The sequence below is a fragment of the Mytilus trossulus genome, chromosome 6 (assembly GCF_036588685.1).
Source record: "Mytilus trossulus isolate FHL-02 chromosome 6, PNRI_Mtr1.1.1.hap1, whole genome shotgun sequence".
In the NCBI taxonomy this organism is placed as follows: Eukaryota; Metazoa; Mollusca; class Bivalvia; order Mytilida; family Mytilidae; genus Mytilus; species Mytilus trossulus.
In genome coordinates, this window is record NC_086378.1 from 90,961,582 (window position 1) to 90,979,026 (window position 17,445).

The 17,445-nt window shown below is 37.1% G+C and overlaps 1 protein-coding gene across 2 annotated transcripts; it reads left to right on the forward strand.

Annotated features, from left to right (window-relative positions):
* Window positions 1-845: 845 nt before the first annotated feature.
* Window positions 846-13,820, forward strand: LOC134722213 (uncharacterized). 2 transcript variants are annotated; one of them, XM_063585822.1, is made up of 2 exons: window positions 846-956; window positions 9,497-13,820. In XM_063585822.1, the coding sequence occupies exon 2, from the start codon at window positions 9,512-9,514 to the stop codon at window positions 12,506-12,508; it is 2,997 nt and encodes a 998-aa protein (XP_063441892.1). In that variant the 5' UTR covers window positions 846-956; window positions 9,497-9,511; the 3' UTR covers window positions 12,509-13,820. The 2 variants fall into 2 exon arrangements, with proteins under 2 accessions (XP_063441892.1, XP_063441893.1); XM_063585823.1 differs by having other exon boundaries at window positions 875-960.
* Window positions 13,821-17,445: the final 3,625 nt, after the last annotated feature.

Here is a 17,445-nt window from a genome sequence, read left to right on the forward strand (position 1 = left end):
AATCAAGTTGAATATATTCATAAAATTGAGAATGGAAATGGGGAATGTATCAAAGAGACAACAACCCGACCATAGAAAAAACAACAGCAGAAGGTCACCAACAGGTCTTCAATGTAACGAGAAATTCCTGCACCCAGAGGCGTCCTTCAGCTGGCCCCTAAACAAATATATACTAGTTCAGTGATAATGAACGCCATACTAATTTCCAAATTGTACACAAGAAACTAAAATTAAAATAATACAAGGCTAACAAAGACCAGAGGCTCCTGACTTGGGACAGGCGCAAAAATGCGGCGGGGTTCAACATGTTTATGAGATCTCAACCCTCCCCCTATACCTCTAGCCAATGTAGAAAAGTAAATATTTATATAAGATTTTCAAAATTATTGGCGTCAAAAATGCGGCGGGGTTCAACATGTTTATGAGATCTCAACCCTCCCCCTATACCTCTAGCCAATGTAGAAAAGTAAATATTTATATAAGATTTTCAAAATTATTGACGTCACAACTGGAACTTTTATAGTAAGTAGTAACTAGTATAATAGTCCCAGGTCTCAATTATTAAAAAGGCAAAAAAATACATATTCGGTCAAAAGCTCCTTGTGTTGTATATTTGCATTAATGCCGAATCAAAATAAAGTTTTCTTATCTTTGATGCCCTTAAATTGTTTATCTTCATAAAACAACAAAAAAGAAAATATTTATTTTGAAATTTATTATAGATATTTCATATTTTTAGCTCATATATAGTACTGTCCCTCTTGTGATCCTCAACGCATTGACGTTAAGAATTTATATGTGTTTTTGGTTACTGTCACGGGATTGGTAGGTGTTATTGTAGGTTACAATGTTTTTTAGATTGCCGCCCTTTTCCCGCTGATTTATGTTCACACAGATTTAATACATGATACAAGAAGTCTTTTATAATACAGACCGAATAGATGGGGATTCTATGAGTAGGTGAAAAAAGATTGACATCAAAGTGCAAAAACAAACAAATATTATGTCATAAATAAATCAAGAGTCAACAAATCTTTATAGATACATGTTAATTTAATATTGACCACTACCAGTTACCAAACTAAACATTACTATATAATATTATATATAAACTCAAAAACAACTTAAGAAACAGTTCCGGTAAATGAGGTATCCACCAGTCTGCATCTCAACTAAATCCTTATCATGGGTGGATGTCCACATCAGTATTCACCTCACTCCTCATCCTTGGCGAATAACAAATCAGTAAGCTCCTCCACCCTCATCCTCGTCCAAATCAGTAACTATGCACCTCCAGCCTCGTCCTTGGTGAAGTACACATCAGTATGCACCTCCAGCCTCATCTTGGGTGAATAACACACCAGACTGCACCTCTACCCCCATTGCAGTGAATTACACACCAGTATGCACCTTGACCCTCATCCTTGGTGAAGTACACATCAGTATGCACCTTGACCCTCATCCTTGGTGAAGTACACATTAGTATGCACCTCCACCCTCATCCTTGGTGAAGTACACACCAGTATGCACCTTGACCATCATCCTTGGTGAAGTACACATCAGTATGCACCTTGACCCTCATCCTTGGTGAAGTACACATCAGTATGCTCCTCTATCCTCATCTTGGGTGAATAACACACCAGACTGCACCTCTACCCCCATTGCAGTGAATTACACACCAGTATGCACCTTGACCCTCAACCTTGGCGAAGTACACACCAGTATGCTCCTCTATCCTCATCCTTTGTGAAAAAACACATCAGTTTGCACCTCAACCCTCATCTTTGGCGAAGTACACATCAGTATGCACCTTGACCTCATCCTTGGTGAAGTACACATCAGTATGCACATGGACCCTCATCTTAAGTGAAGAACACATCAGTAAGCACCCTCACCCTCATCCTTGGTGAAGTACACATCAGTATGCACCTTGACCCTCATCTAAAGTGAAGTACACATCAGTATGCTCCTGGACATTCATCCTGGGTGAAGTTCACATCAGTATGCACCTTGACTCTCATCCTTGATCCTGAGTGAAAAAAACATATCAGTATGCTCCTTGACCCTAAACCCTTGGTGAAGTACAAATGTACACATAAGTATACTCCTTGACATTCATCTATGGTGAAGTATACATCAGTATGCACCTCAACCCTCATTCTTGGTGAAGTACACATCAGTATGCACCTTGACCCTCATCCTTGGTGAAGTACACATCAGTATGCACCTTGACCCTCATCTTTGGTGAAGTACACATCAGTATGAACCTTGACCCTCATCTAAAGTGAAGTACACATCAGTATGCTCCTGGACATTTATCCTGGGTGAAGTACTTTTCAGTATGCACTTTGACTCTCATCCTTGATCCTGAGTGAAAAAAACATATCAGTATGCTCCTTGACCCTAAACCCTTGGTGAAGTACAAATGTAAACATAAGTATACTCCTTGACATTCATATTTGGTGAAGTACTCATCAGTATGCACCTCAATCCTTATCCTGGGTGAAGTACACATCAGTATGCACCTCAACCCTCATCCTTGGTGAAGTACACATCAGTATGCACCTCAACCCTCATCCTTGATGAAGTACAGATCAGTATGCACCTCCATCTTCATCATTGGTGAAGTTCACCTTAGTATGCACCTTGACCCTCATCCTTAGTGAAGTACACATCAGTATGCACCTCAACTCTCATCCTTGGTGAAGTTTACATTAGTATGCACCTCGATCCTCATCCTTTGTGAAGTACACATCAGTATGAACCTCCACTCTTACCCTTGGTGAAGTACGTTCCTTGATCGTATTCCTTGGTGAAGTACAATTGTACACATTAGTATACTCCTTGACATTCATCTTTGGTGAAGTGCACATAAGTATGACCCTTGACCCTCATCTTTGATGAATTACACATCAGTCTTAACCTCCACCCTCATCCTGGTTTAATTATACACCAGTATGCACCTAATCATTATCGTTGATGAAGTGCACATCAGTTTACTTATCCATCTTTGTTCTGTGTGAAGTAATCACCAGTTTGCACATATCAGTATGCACCTCAATCCTCATCCTTGGTAAAGTACACATCAGAATGCACCTCAACCCTTATCCTTGGTGAAGTACAAATCAGGATGCACCTCAATCCTTATCATGAGTGAAGTACACATCAGTATGCACCTTGACCCTCATCCTTCGTGAAGTACACATAAGAATGCACCTCAACCCTTATCCTTGGTGAAGTACACATCAGTATGCACCTCAACCCTCATCCTTGATGAAGAACAGATCAGTATGCACCTCCATCTTCATCATTGGTGAAGTTCACATTAGTATGCACCTCAATCCTCATCCTGGGTGAAGAACCCATTAGTATGCTCCTCCACCCTCATTCTTGGTGAACTGCACATCAGTATGCACCTCAATCCTTATCCTGGGTGATGTACACATTAGTATGCACCTCATACCTCATCCTTGGTGAAGTACACATCAGTATGCACCTTGACCCTCATCCTTCGTGAAGTAAACATAACAATGCACCTCAACCCTTATCCTTGGTGAAGTACACATCAGTCTGCACCTCCACCCTCATCCTTGGTGAAGTACACATCAGTATGCACCCTGACTCTCATCCTTGGTGAAGTTCACATCAGTATGCACCTCAACCCTCATCCTTGGTGAAATACACATCAGTATGCACCTTGACCCTCATCCTTGGTGAAGTTTACATCAGTATGCACCTCAACCCTCATCCTTGGTGAAGTTTACATCAGTATGCTCCTCCACCCTCATTCTTGGTGAACTGCACATCAGTATGCATCTCAATTATTATCCTGGGTGATGTACACATTAAAATGTCACACCTCATCCTTGGTGAAGTTTACATCAGTTGAACCTCGATCCTCATCCTTGGTGAAGTTTACATCAGTATGCACCACGACCCTAATCCTTGGTGAAGTTCACACCAGTATGCACCTCAACCCTCATCCTTGGTGAAGTACGCATCAGTATGCACCTCAATCATTATCCTTGGTGAAGTACACATCAGTATGCACCTCACACTCATCCTTGGTGAAGTTTACATCAGTATGCACCTCAACCCTCATCCTTGGTGAAGTACACATCAGTAAGCTCCTCCACCCTAATCTTTGGTGAAGTACACATCAGTATGCACCTTGACCCTCATCCTTGGTGAAGTACACACCAGTATGCACCTCAACCCTCATCCTTATTGAAGTACTCATCAGTATGCACCTCAACCCTCATCCTTGGTGAAATACACATCAGTAAGCTCCACCACCCTAATCCTTGGTGAGGTACACATCAGTATGCACCTCAACCCTCATCCTTGGTGAAGTACGCATCAGTAAGCTCCTCCACCCTAATCCTTGGTGAAGTTCACACAAGTATGCACCTCCACCCTCATCCTTGGTGAAGTACACACCAGTATGCACCTTGACCCTCATCCTTAGTGAAGTACACACCAGTATGCACCTCAACCCTCATCCTTGGTGAAGTTCACATCAGTATGCACCTCAACCCTCATCCTTGGTGAAGTACACATCAGAAAGCTCCTCCACCCTAATCCTTGGTGAGGTACACATCAGTATGCACCTCAACCCTCATTCTTGGTGAAGTACACATCAGTAAGCTCCTCCACCCTAATCCTTGGTGAAGTTCACACAAGTATGCACCTCCACCCTCATCCTTGGTGAAGTTCACATCAGTATGCACCTCAACCCTCATCCTTGGTGAAGTACACATCAGTAAGCTCCTCCACCCTAATCCTTGGTGAAGTACACATCAGTATGCACCTCAACCCTCATCCTTGGTGAAGTACACATTGTATGCACCTCCACCCTCATCCTTGGTGAAGTACACAATAGTATGCACCTCCACCCTCATCCTTGGTGAAGTTCACACAAGTATGCACCTCCACCCTCATCCTTGGTAAAGTACACACCAGTATGCACCTTGACCCTCATCCTTGGTGAAGTACACACCAGTATGCACCTTGCCCCTCATCCTTGGTGAAGTTCACATCAGTATTCACCTCCACCTTCATCCTTGGTGAAGTACACATCAGTCTGCCCTTTCATCCTCATCTAAAGTGAAGTACACATCAGTATGCACCTGGGCCCTCATCTTTGGTGAAGTACACATCAGTATGCACCTGGGCCCTCATCCTTGGTGAAGTACACATCAGTATGCACCTCAACCCTAATCCTTGGTGCAGTACACATCATTTTGCACCTCCAAACTCATCCTTGGTGAAGTACACATTAGTATGCACCTCGACCCTAATCCTTGATGAAGTTCACATCAGTATGCACCTCAACCCTCATCCTTGGTGAAGTACACATCAGTATGCACCTCGGCCCTCATCTTTGGTGAAGTACACATCAGTATGCACCTCCACCCACATCCTTGGTAAAGTACACATCAGTGTGCACCTCGGCCCAGAGCTCCAGATAAGCTGCGTATTTGCGTGATCACGCAATATAAATAAGAAAAAAAAACAATGCAATTGCCCATTGCAGGGTTCAATAACCCAATTAATTCAAAGGAAACCCCAATTATATACCAAAACCATGAGTTCTCAACCCTTTTATTGGCTACTGTTTGCGTTATTTACCCTTATCAGTTTACAGTCGTCACGTAAATCTACTTTATTATATTTATAATTGGAAATTTCCTTTCGTTCTAAAAATAGATCCCTGCATCAAGCAGCTAAAATGGGTCCCTGTTGGAGTTTTCCCTTGCTAAATAGGTACACATGTTTTTGAAAACATTTCGATCTTCTCGGTGTTTATCCAATTAGCGTCTGTTATTTAGTCTTATTTTTTTCGCATTGTATGGGATTTATCATAACATACATTGAATTAAAACCAAAGTGAATGTCCGGTAAAAATATTGAATAGAAGCATGTTTTCTGCTTCTTTTGAAAAGCTGAGGGAAAGTTATCATGATTACAAGACTCAGCCAGTGTTTTAGGAAGCGTCTAAAACAGTCTATCGAACGCAACCTTGGGCGTGTGTGCGTACCTTAACGAGAACATTGCTAATAAACACAGGGTTTCATCAAAAACGAAATCAGTTGGAAAAAGTGAAATGGCCAAATCAATTATGACATGATATAGCATCAGAAACCAAAATTTCTAATAAAAGACAACTAAACCCAGATTTATGTAAATTGAATGAAACAAAAACATTCAAGTATAATAAGAGTTTTTATACTATTTCTTTTCATTTTACAGTTAATAAATGAATACACACACAGGCTCTGGTCTCACAATTTATTATATAAAGGTATAAGACGAGTGCCTGTGAATACACATATCCGTTTTTGTGAGAAAATACAAAAATGGCCTAAGGTTTGAAACGGGACACAAATTAATCCTACAATTGCTCCTCAGTGAAAAAAACAAATATAACAGCTAGCAAATAACCCTAACCCTTACCCTTACTTCTCCATCCTTGTCCTGTGTGAAGTACACACATTTATGCACCTTGACCCTCGTCCTTGGTGAAGTACACATCAGTATGCACCTTGACCCTCATCCTTGGTGAAGTGCACATCAGTCTGCACCTCAACCCTTATCCTTGGTGAAGTGCACATTAGTATGCACCTTGGCTTTCATCTTTGGTGAAGTACACATAATTATGGCACCTTCACTCTCATCCTTGGTGAAGTACACATCAGTCTGCACCTCAACCCTTATCCTTGGTGAAGTACACATCAGTATGCACCTTGCCCCTCATCCTTGGTAAAATACACATCAGTCTGTGTCTCTACCCTCATCCTTGGTGAAGTACACATTAGTATGCACCTTGGCTTTCATCTTTGGTGAAGTACACATAATTATGGCACCTTCACTCTCATCCTTGGTGAAGAACACATCAGAATGTACATGGTCCCTCATCCTTAGTGAAGTACACATCAGTATGCACCTCGACCCTCATCATTGGTGAGGAACACATCAGTCTGCACCTCAACCCTTACCCTTGGTGAAGTGCACATCAGTATACTTCTCCATCCTTGTCCTGTGTGAAGTACACACCAGTATGCACCTTGACCCTTGTCCTTGGTGAAGTACACATCAGTATGCACCTTGACCCTCATCCTTGGTGAAGTGCACATCAGTCTGCACCTCAACCCTTATCCTTGGTGAAGTGCACATTAGTATGCACCTTGGCTTTCATCTTTGGTGAAGTACACATAATTATGGCACCTTCACTCTCATCCTTGGTGAAGTACACATCAGTCTGCACCTCAACCCTTACCCTTGGTGAAGTACATATCAGTATACTTCTCCATCCTTGTCCTGTGTGAAGTACACATTAGTATGCACCTTAACCCTAATCCCCACATCAGTATGCTCCTTGACCCTTGTCCTTGGTTAAGTGCAAATCAGTCTGCACCTCAACCCTTATCCTTGGTGAAGTACACATCAGTATACTTCTCCATCCTTGTCCTGTGTGAAGTACACATTAGCATGCACCTTAACCCTAATCCCTACATCAGTATGCTCCTTGACCCTTGTCCTTGGTGAAGTGCAAATCAGTCTGCACCTCAACCCTTATCTTTGGTGAAGTACACATCAGTATTCTTGTGAAGTACACACCAGTATGCACCTTTAGTTAACCCTCATGTTTTGTAAAGTGCACATCAGTCTGCACCTCGATTGCCAACCTGAATGAATTACACCCAGTATGCACCTCGACCTTCATCCTGGGTGAATTACACATCAGTATGCACCTTGACCTTCATCCGGGGTGAAGTACACATCAGTATGATCCCTGACCCTCAGGGTTTATTGTTAGGGCTTGACTAACTGAGACAATGAAAAGGTTATAACTAGTTAGGGACCCTCGTAGGGAATGAGGGAGCTCTATAGTTTTCATTTTGTCTGTATGTCTGTTTGTAATTTTTGTACAGTGGAAATCTTCAAAAAGTATAGGTAGGAGGTCAGTGAAATTTGTTTATGTGAATAATATGTACTATATTTTGGTGAAATTCTGCTTAATTAAGACATAAGTTTTGAAATGTCTTATAATTATAATTGCAAAAACTCTAAAAGCATAGAGAGGAGGCCAATATGATATTTGCACAGTTGTCATGTAGATGATCATATTGTATTTAGGGAAATTTGGTTTGTTAGTTTTGATGTTAAAAGATCGCATTTTTTAAGCAATGCCTCTCATAACAGGATTTTAACAAAAACTGATATATACTATATAGGCTTTCAAAATTGCTTCCTCATGAAAAATTGTTTAAAACTGAGAATTAACGTGAAATGATTCTGTGTCAGAATTATTGGTTTTTGCACATCATTTACCAAATTCCCACAAAAACAGGTTCATAGTGCTTGGATTTTAACAAAACATGTATTGACTGAGAACACCTACTGGTGTCAATATTTATGAACATTTACCATCTGTGAATGTTTGCTCTGTATGCATAATCTCTTTGCCTCACATAACTACATATAGGAAGATGTGGTATGAGTTCCAATGAGACAACTCTCCATCCAAGGAACATTTTATAAAAGTAGACCATTATAGGTCAAGGTACGGTCTTCAAGAGGGAGCCTTGGCTCACACCGAACAGCAAACTATAAAGGGCCCCCAAAATTACTAGTGTAAAACCATTCAAACGGATAAACCAACGGTCTAATCTATATAAAAACGAGAAGCAAAAAACATGTTTGAACTACATAAAATTAAACAGACGACAACTACTGTATATCAGATAAAGTATGAATGCCACCTGTGCTGACATGTCAGTTTTCTCTTGTTCCTTTTTAATAGATTTTAATCGCTTAATCATGTTAATCATGAAATAAAATGACTGACCAATCAGATTTAGTCTGACCTTCATTAAAAAAGGCTATAGTATTGACATCATAAACCTCTTGGGCTACCAAACATTAATTTCAAACATAACAGGGGTTTAAGATCATAAATACATTATTTTTAAGTTTGTTTAAGGAACCCATAAAAAGTTGAGTGGAAATATGATGCCATTGTATCCTGCTAAGACAACATCAATATTGTTTAAGGTGGTACCTAACACTACAGGGAGATAACTCTGTAAAGTCAAGCTAAATGTTTTAATTACATTGTGTTGTAAAAGGAATATTAAGCTTATCAATGATCAAAATTGGTGTTTGTCAAATTGCTATATAACCAGCGTAATTTTTCTGACAAAACGGTTGGTTACAATTTTTTTTAATTTGTATATTTTTGTTAAATCGTCAAAGTATTAATACTTTGACAAAATTTTATGAAAATTAAACAAGCCAAATTAATTTTAGTGAAAGTATTGGGTACCACCCAAAATACTGTAAGCTGAATGGTTAGGAAACTGATCAGTTATCTGGTTGTTTCAGTTTCAACTCTTAAGATTTACATATAGTAATGGATCGATGCATGAAACTTGGTTTACATGTATCATTTTATTTGTAAGTTATTTGAGTTATAGTTTTGTTTATTTTCCAGATTGAATGAACAGCAATGGATTCTACAAGTGACTCCTGTTTCAAGGAAACATCTTCATACGAAAAATGCTCTAAAAGACGTCGTTTAAATGTTGATATTAACAGTAATTGCTATCAGTCACAGAATGATGGTTGCACAAGCAATGAACATCTACAAAAGACATTTAATTATGGGGATGGAGTTCAACCAGACACTTTTAAATCTATTAACAGCATAATTCATGATTTAATCTTAGCTACAAAACCACCCAATAAATCTGAAGAAGTGAAGATGTACTTAGAAACAATGCTTCTTGGAAAACATTCAAAAGAGAAACTAAAAAAGTCGAAAGAATTGAAGGATAAATCAAGGGTGATTACCAACGCTGAAAGGTATATTACAGCAGTATTAAGTGTTTGTTCTAAAGAACAGAGAAAGGAATTAATGAAAGTTACAAACAACCATCATAATGACCACGTCCCTTTGTCTTTGGCTTGTAAGATTGGAAATCTGGAACTGGTCAAGTTTCTGGTGGAGTACTGCGAGGCTGACGTCAATGGTAAAGATGGGGATGGTAAACCAATGTTATGGGCAATATCTAACCAAGAGGAAGACATGGTTCGCTATTTACTGGAAAACAAAGCTGATCCTGCAAAAAATGTGGGTAACTGTAATCTTTTAATGTTTTCTATGAAGATCTTTTCTTATGCACCATGGCCAACATTTGGTTATGAAGAAGTGGAAGAGGATGAAGATGAAGATGAGGATGAAGAAAACAATGATGATGGAGAAGATAACAAAACTGAAGATGATAGTGACAAAAACAAAACTGATGATGAGGACGATGAGAAGGAGGAGGAGGAAAAAGAGAGTTGTGATAACACTGATATTGAAATCAAAAAGAATGAAAATATTCCTGCACCATTTTGTCCAAAACTTGAAATTGTGAAAATGTTGATTGATTATGGAGCTGTTGAGAAATGTTCTGAGAGCCAACTTTATGACATATTTAAAGCTGTACTTCCAGAAGAGAGTAGCAACTTGATAATAGTTAACATGGCAGAAGAATTGTATGAAGCTTGTTTGCCATTATTACTTGCCAAAGTACCTAACATGGCCAGTTTAAAGAACGATCAAGGCATGACTTTGTTAGGTTACGAACTTCTCCATAAGGATTTGATTAGAAAATGTAAGATCTCAGGTCATTTGCTACGTCGCCTCGGTAGAAGTGACGGGTCAGATATCAATAACGCGAACATTATCAAATATTATCCTGTACGTCCATCAGAGGACATGTCCAATGGTATTGAAACAAATATAGATACTGTTCTTAAGTCTTGCAGTGTTGACCAGACTACAAACAATGCAGTTTGTCCTGATGATCCTGGTAACTATGAGTATGTACATCCAGTTGTATTTTTAGCCAGTGCCGGAAGGAGGTTATTACACACATGTCTAAATAAACATAAGGTTCCGTTTCAACCCAAGTTTGATGCATTAGAAGCTGCTGGGGCTTATTATGCCAAATTTGGGTACTATAACAATGCTATGAGTTGCTGGAATAATGCAGACAAAATAAGGCAACAGAAAGTTTCAAATAGAACAAAGAAAATTATGAAAGTAGAGATCATCCAAAATCCAATTAATATTTCACCTTGGGAAAAAGAATTTCAAGTAAAAACTTTAATGTCTAAGAAGTTACTGAATCCGTTTGAAGGTGATTCCAATGTCAGCATGGAGTTTGTTTACCTGGATATGGCTGAGAATGCCAAGATAACTATCAAGTTGGTCAAAAAATGGCAGGAAAAATTAATAAGAAGCGGTAATGCTCCTGTTATTACAGTGAATCCACCAGAAAAATCAATAAAATCTCACCTTACTTGTCTTAACACATGTAACAGTAAAAAGTTGGACAAGAACACTAATACACGTTTGGCTATGCTGTTAAAAGGTGCATTAATACACGAACGACTCGTAGGATACGGTTCTCATGAGACGCTGAAGGCATTCGAAGCATTGTCCACAGAGTACTACAAACTCGATCAAATTAAAGATTTCGTTTCTGTAGTCACATACAGCTTTCCATACTTTTTGAGATATATATCACAAGAGGAAACCTATATTGTGAGAGATTATACAAAGACTGAGACATTGTCTAAGTTTATAACCAACTTAACATCCATTGTTTTGACGGAGACAAAATGTATGCAGTTAACTTTTGACGAGCTGATGGCAATTGGTAAATGTTTCTTCCTCCATTACTTAGGCACACCAAAGATTCAAAGAATGTTCACAGATATTGCACCTCTGCTGATAGCCATAAAAGTACAGGATAGTTATGACAAGAGTGAAGAGCAGAGTACAAAGTTTTTAAAGTTCATGGAAAGAGTAGTGAGTGACGACCTGAGGAACCGTGTTGGACAGAGTCTCTTACATTATGTCACCCCTGTAGTTATGGATAGAGAAGCCAAAGATTTAGAGAAAGAAGTGTCGGGATCACACAAATTAGTCCAGATATTGCTAAGTTCAGATGCAGATCCTAATACCGTGGATGACTATGGAATGACACCTCTTCATTTAGCTTACCGTGTCTTGTTGAGTGTTGGATCAGAGCATCAAACTGACCAAATGAATATCATCCAAGCCCTGCTTGGAGCTGGTGCTCACACAGACTGTATAGATGCTGCCAATAGAACACCCATCTCGTATTCCCAGACGTCATCAAGACCATTGTGTACTGTGGGTACAAGATCCTTGCAATGTCTAGCCTCTGCTGTGATTGTCAACAGTGGTGTGCCTTATCAAGGACATAAATTACCTCACATAGAGAAGGTGGTAGACTTACATAAGAAGAGGGGCAAACGTACATCTGATCAATTTACAGAATATTTGTTCAGTGAATCTAATCAATGTTTTTACCAGGAGTCTGATCAAAGTGATCAAGGTAATCAAAGTGATCAAGGTAATCAAAGTGATCAAAGTAATCAAGGTAATCAAAGTGGTGAAAGTGATGAGAATGAAGGCTCTGATTGACATAAACAGACAGTTACTTAACATTTGCCTTGTAAATTGTTATCATGGTTTAATATTAATTAAGTTGATTGTTATTTACTAAACAGGTTAAATGTAGTACCAGGATTAGCTCATGCTGAAAAATGTCTCACCGGAAACAGTAAATAATACATGACAAAGAAAAAAAGTTCAACATTTTGGGTGCATCTTAATTTTAAACCATGTACAGGACTTTTGAAGATTGCTTATTATTTAGGTGTGACCCATGTATAGATATAGACTGAGTTATTTATTGTCTTGCAAGCCAAAAATCTATCTACCATGTTTTCTGGGCTAATTTTTATCTAATTTAATTAAACTATTTAACCATTAATAACCAATTAAAAAGACAATTTTGTGTAAATTAAAAAAAAAAACAGTTTAATTTTTTGAACTATATTGCCATAATGTTTGCTAATTCCCATTTAACAAATACAGTGCTGTGAAGTTGAACCTTATGTTGTTGAAAGAAATTCTCTGTTCATAGATCAAGGAATTTAGAAATAAGATATTCATGATCTTATATAACAGCCAAATGACAGTGCTTTACAGAGGAGCATATCTCACCAGATGTTTCTTTTGACACACCACTTGAAAACTTTATTATTGAAATATATCATGTTTCAGTGTGTGTTTATTTATAAAATCAAATTGTGTTCAACTTTCTGAAAAATACAAATTGTGTGCAACTTTCTCGAAACACAACATTGTGTTCAACTTTCTAAAAAAACAAACCAAAAACCCACAAAATTCTGTGCAACTTTCTATTTAAAAAAAAAACACAAAATTATGTGCAACTTTCTCAAAAATACAAATGGTGTGCAACTTTCTAAAAGAATACAGATGGTGTGCAATTTTCTTCAAAAATAGTAAGTGTGTGCAATTTTCTTCAAAAATAGTAATTGTGTGCAACTTTCTTAAAAAAGATAATTATGTGCTAGTTTCTTCAAAAATGCAAATTGTTGTGTGCTACATTGTTAGTTCTTAACAAAAAAAATTGTGTGCTACTTTGTAATTTAACTCAAAATTACAAATTATATGCTACACTGTTAACTAACTTTTAACAAACTTAAAAATACAATTGTATATATAAAGTTAACTTTAAAATATAATTGTATGCCACTTTGTTACTAAACTTAAAAATACATATGGTGTCTTACATTGTTAGTTAACTTAGATACAAATTGTGTGCTACATTGATTGTTAACTCAAAATTACAAATTGTGTGCTACATTGTTAATTAACTTAAAAATTCAAATTGTGTGCTACATTGTTAATTAACTAAAAAATTCAAATTGTGTGATACATTGTTAGTTAACTTAAAATTCAAATTGTGTGTTACATGGTTAATTAACTTAAAAATTCAAATTGTGTGTTACATTGTTAGTGAACTTAGAAATTCAAATTGTGTGCTACATTATTAGTTTACTTAAAAATTCAAATTGTGTGTTACATTGTTAATTAACTTAAAAGTTATAAATTGTGTGCTACATTGTTAATTAACTTAAAAATTCAAATTGAAATTTAAATTGTGTGCTACATTGTCGATTAACCTAAAAATTCAAATTGTGTGTTACATTGTTAATTAACTAAAAAAATCAAATTAGGTGTTACATTGTTACATGTGTTAATTAACTTAAAAATTACAAATTGTGTGCTACATTGTTCATGAACTTAAAAATTCAAATTGTGTGCTACATTGTTAATTAACTAAAAAATTCAAATTGTGTGATACATTGTTAGTTAACTTAAAATTCAAATTGTGTGTTACATTGTTAGTGAACTTAGAAATTCAAATTGTGTGCTACATTGTTAGTTAACTTAGAAATTCAAATTGTGTGTTACATGGTTAATTAACTTAAAAATTCAAATTGTGTGTTACATTGTTAGTGAACTTAGAAATTCAAATTGTGTGCTACATTATTAGTTTACTTAAAAATTCAAATTGTGTGTTACATTGTTAATTAACTCAAAAAATCAAATTGTGTGCTACATTGTTAATTAACTTAGAAATTCAAATTCTGTGCTACATTGTTAATTAACTTAAAAATGCAAACTGCTCAGGTGGTGCAAATTTTGTAGTAATTTATATAACTACTGTGTTACCAGTGTTTACTAAAAAAATTGATTGGATGAGTTGCCACCTTGCTACAATTTACATCAAATATTTTGTTCAAAATTTAGAATTAAATTATTTAACATTTCAGTACATTATTTTTCGATTTGTTATGCCATATTTAATTTGAGATGATGATTAGGTATTTATGACACATGGCCTTACATTATAGTTGGTGGATTACTTTCGTACCACATCACTTTGTAGTTCAGCAGATCTGTATTAACGTCAAAGAATCTTGTAAATTGTAGTTGAGTTATTGTGTCACACCATATTTTAAATGTTACTTCAGTTTTTATGCCACACCATATTTTTGAGTCACTCCAGTTTTAATGCCACACTTCTTTATAGATATTGTTCAGTGTTCATGCCATACCAAATTATTTGGTATGCTTTCAAATGAAACTGAACCAGAGGACAGAGAACAATGATGTCAACGTCTATAGGAAACTGTACAGCCTTGAACAATGTGTAAAACCAATACTGTATAGTAAGTTAATCAAGCCCAAAACATGACTATATGTGAAGATAATGATGCCAACGTCTATAGGGCACTGTACAGACTTTAACAATGTGTAACGCTCATACTGTATAGTAAGTTATACAAGCCCAAAACATTATAATATGGGAAACAATTCATAACAGAAAACCAGCAACCCTATGATAAAAGTCATTGAGGGAAAACTACGAAAAACAAACAGTTAGTAGTTAAGTAATTATGCCACACAACATTGTAGTTGGTAGTCACGTTATAATGCCACAAAACCTTGTTGTTGGTTGTCAAGTAATAATGCCACAAAATTTTGTAGTTGTTTTTTTTCGTTTTTTAGGCCACAAAACCTTAAGCTTGTAGTTGGTAGTTCAGTTAAAATGTCATACAACCTTGTAGATGGTAGTACACTTTTAATGAAGCACATCTTTGAAACGAAATATATATATTAAAAAAAATGTGGTTTGATTGCCAACGAGACTCTCAACAAGAGTCCAAAATAACACAAAAAATAACAACTATAGGTCACCGTGCGACCTTCAACAACGAGCAAAGCCCATATCGCATAGTCCGGTATAAAAGGCCCGAAATAACATGGTGTAAAACAATTCAAACGAGAAATATAACGGCCTTATTTATGTACAAATATGAGCGAATAACAAAATATGTAACACACAAACAAACGATAAACACTGAATTACTGGCTCCTGCCTTGGGATTGATGCATACATACAGAATGTAGCGGGGTTAAACATGTTAGCACAGGATCCAAACCATCTCCTTACCTTTGACAGTGGTATATCAGTACAACAAAAGAACGAACTATCAAAATCAGTTGAAAAGGCTTAACTCATCTGGAAGTCAATTTGTTATGCCACAAAACGTTGTAGTTGGTAGTATAGTTATATGACTACAAAACCTTGTAGTTGTTAGTCTAGTATAATGCCACAAAACTTTGAAGTGGTAGTTCAATTATGATGCCCTAGTTACTATATCACACAAACTTGTAGTTGGTAGTTTAGTTATAATGCCACACAACATTATAGTTTGATAGTTCAGTTATGATGTCACACAACCTATTAGTTGGTAGTTAAGTTATAATGCCACACAGCATTATAGTTTTGATAGTTCAGTTATGATGCCACACAACCTTGAAATTGGTAGTTTAGTTATAATGCCACACAACATTATAGTTTGATAGTTCAGTTATGATGTCACACAACCTATTAGTTGGTAGTTAAGTTATAATGCCACACAGTATTATAGTTTTGATAGTTCAGTTATGATGCCACACAACATTGAAATTGGTAGTTTAGTTATAAAGCCACACAACCTTGAAATTGGTAGTTTAGCTATAATGCCACACAGTATTATAGTTTTGATAGTTCAGTTATGATGCCACACAACCTTGAAATTGGTAGTTTAGGTATAATGCCACACAACATTATAGTTTGATATTTCAGTTATGATGCCACACAACCTATTAGTTGTTAGTTTAGTAATGCCACATAACCGTCTATCTGGTACTCATTCGTATTGCCACACAACCTTATGGTTGGTAGTTTAGTAATGCCACATAACCGTCTATCTGGTACTCATTCGTATTGCCACACAACCTTATGGTTGGTAGTTTAGTTATGCCACATAACCGTCTATCTGGTACTCATTCGTATTGCCACACAACCTTGTAGTTGTTAGTTTAGTAATGCCACATAACCGTCTATCTGGTACTCATTCGTATTGCCACACAACCTTATGGTTGGTAGTTAGTTACTATATCACACAACCTTGTAGTTGGTAGTTTAGTAATGCCACATAACCGTCTATCTGGTACTCATTCGTATTGCCACACAACCTTATGGTTGGTAGTTAGTTACTATATCACACAACCTTGTAGTTGGTAGTTTAGTAATGCCACATAACCGTCTATCTGGTACTCATTCGTATTGCCACACAACCTTATGGTTGGTAGTTAGTTACTATATCACACATAAACCCGTTTTCAAAAATGACTTTGAGTTTATTAAAAGTTCGGAAAGATTTCAAATTGTCTAGGTAGCAAACCATGATCGCACACACATCATCATCTAAGTAAAATTTCTCCTCCCTTTTTATACGCCCGTCAAAATTTTGACGGGACGTATTATGGTATACACATGTCTGGTGTCTGTCTGTCCGGCGTAAACATGTCGCACCGTAACTTGAGAACGACTTAATTGTCCAAATTTCATAAAACTTTATATAGTTGTTTCTTATCAGAGGCGGATTTAGGGGGGGGGGGGGGGGCAGGGGGCCCGGGCCCCCTCTTTTTGG

What these genes read in the sequence shown, in the direction of transcription:
- LOC134722213 (XM_063585822.1), top strand. Translation starts at nt 9,512, where the DNA reads ATGGATTCTACAAGTGACTCCTGTTTCAAGGAAACATCTTCATACGAA.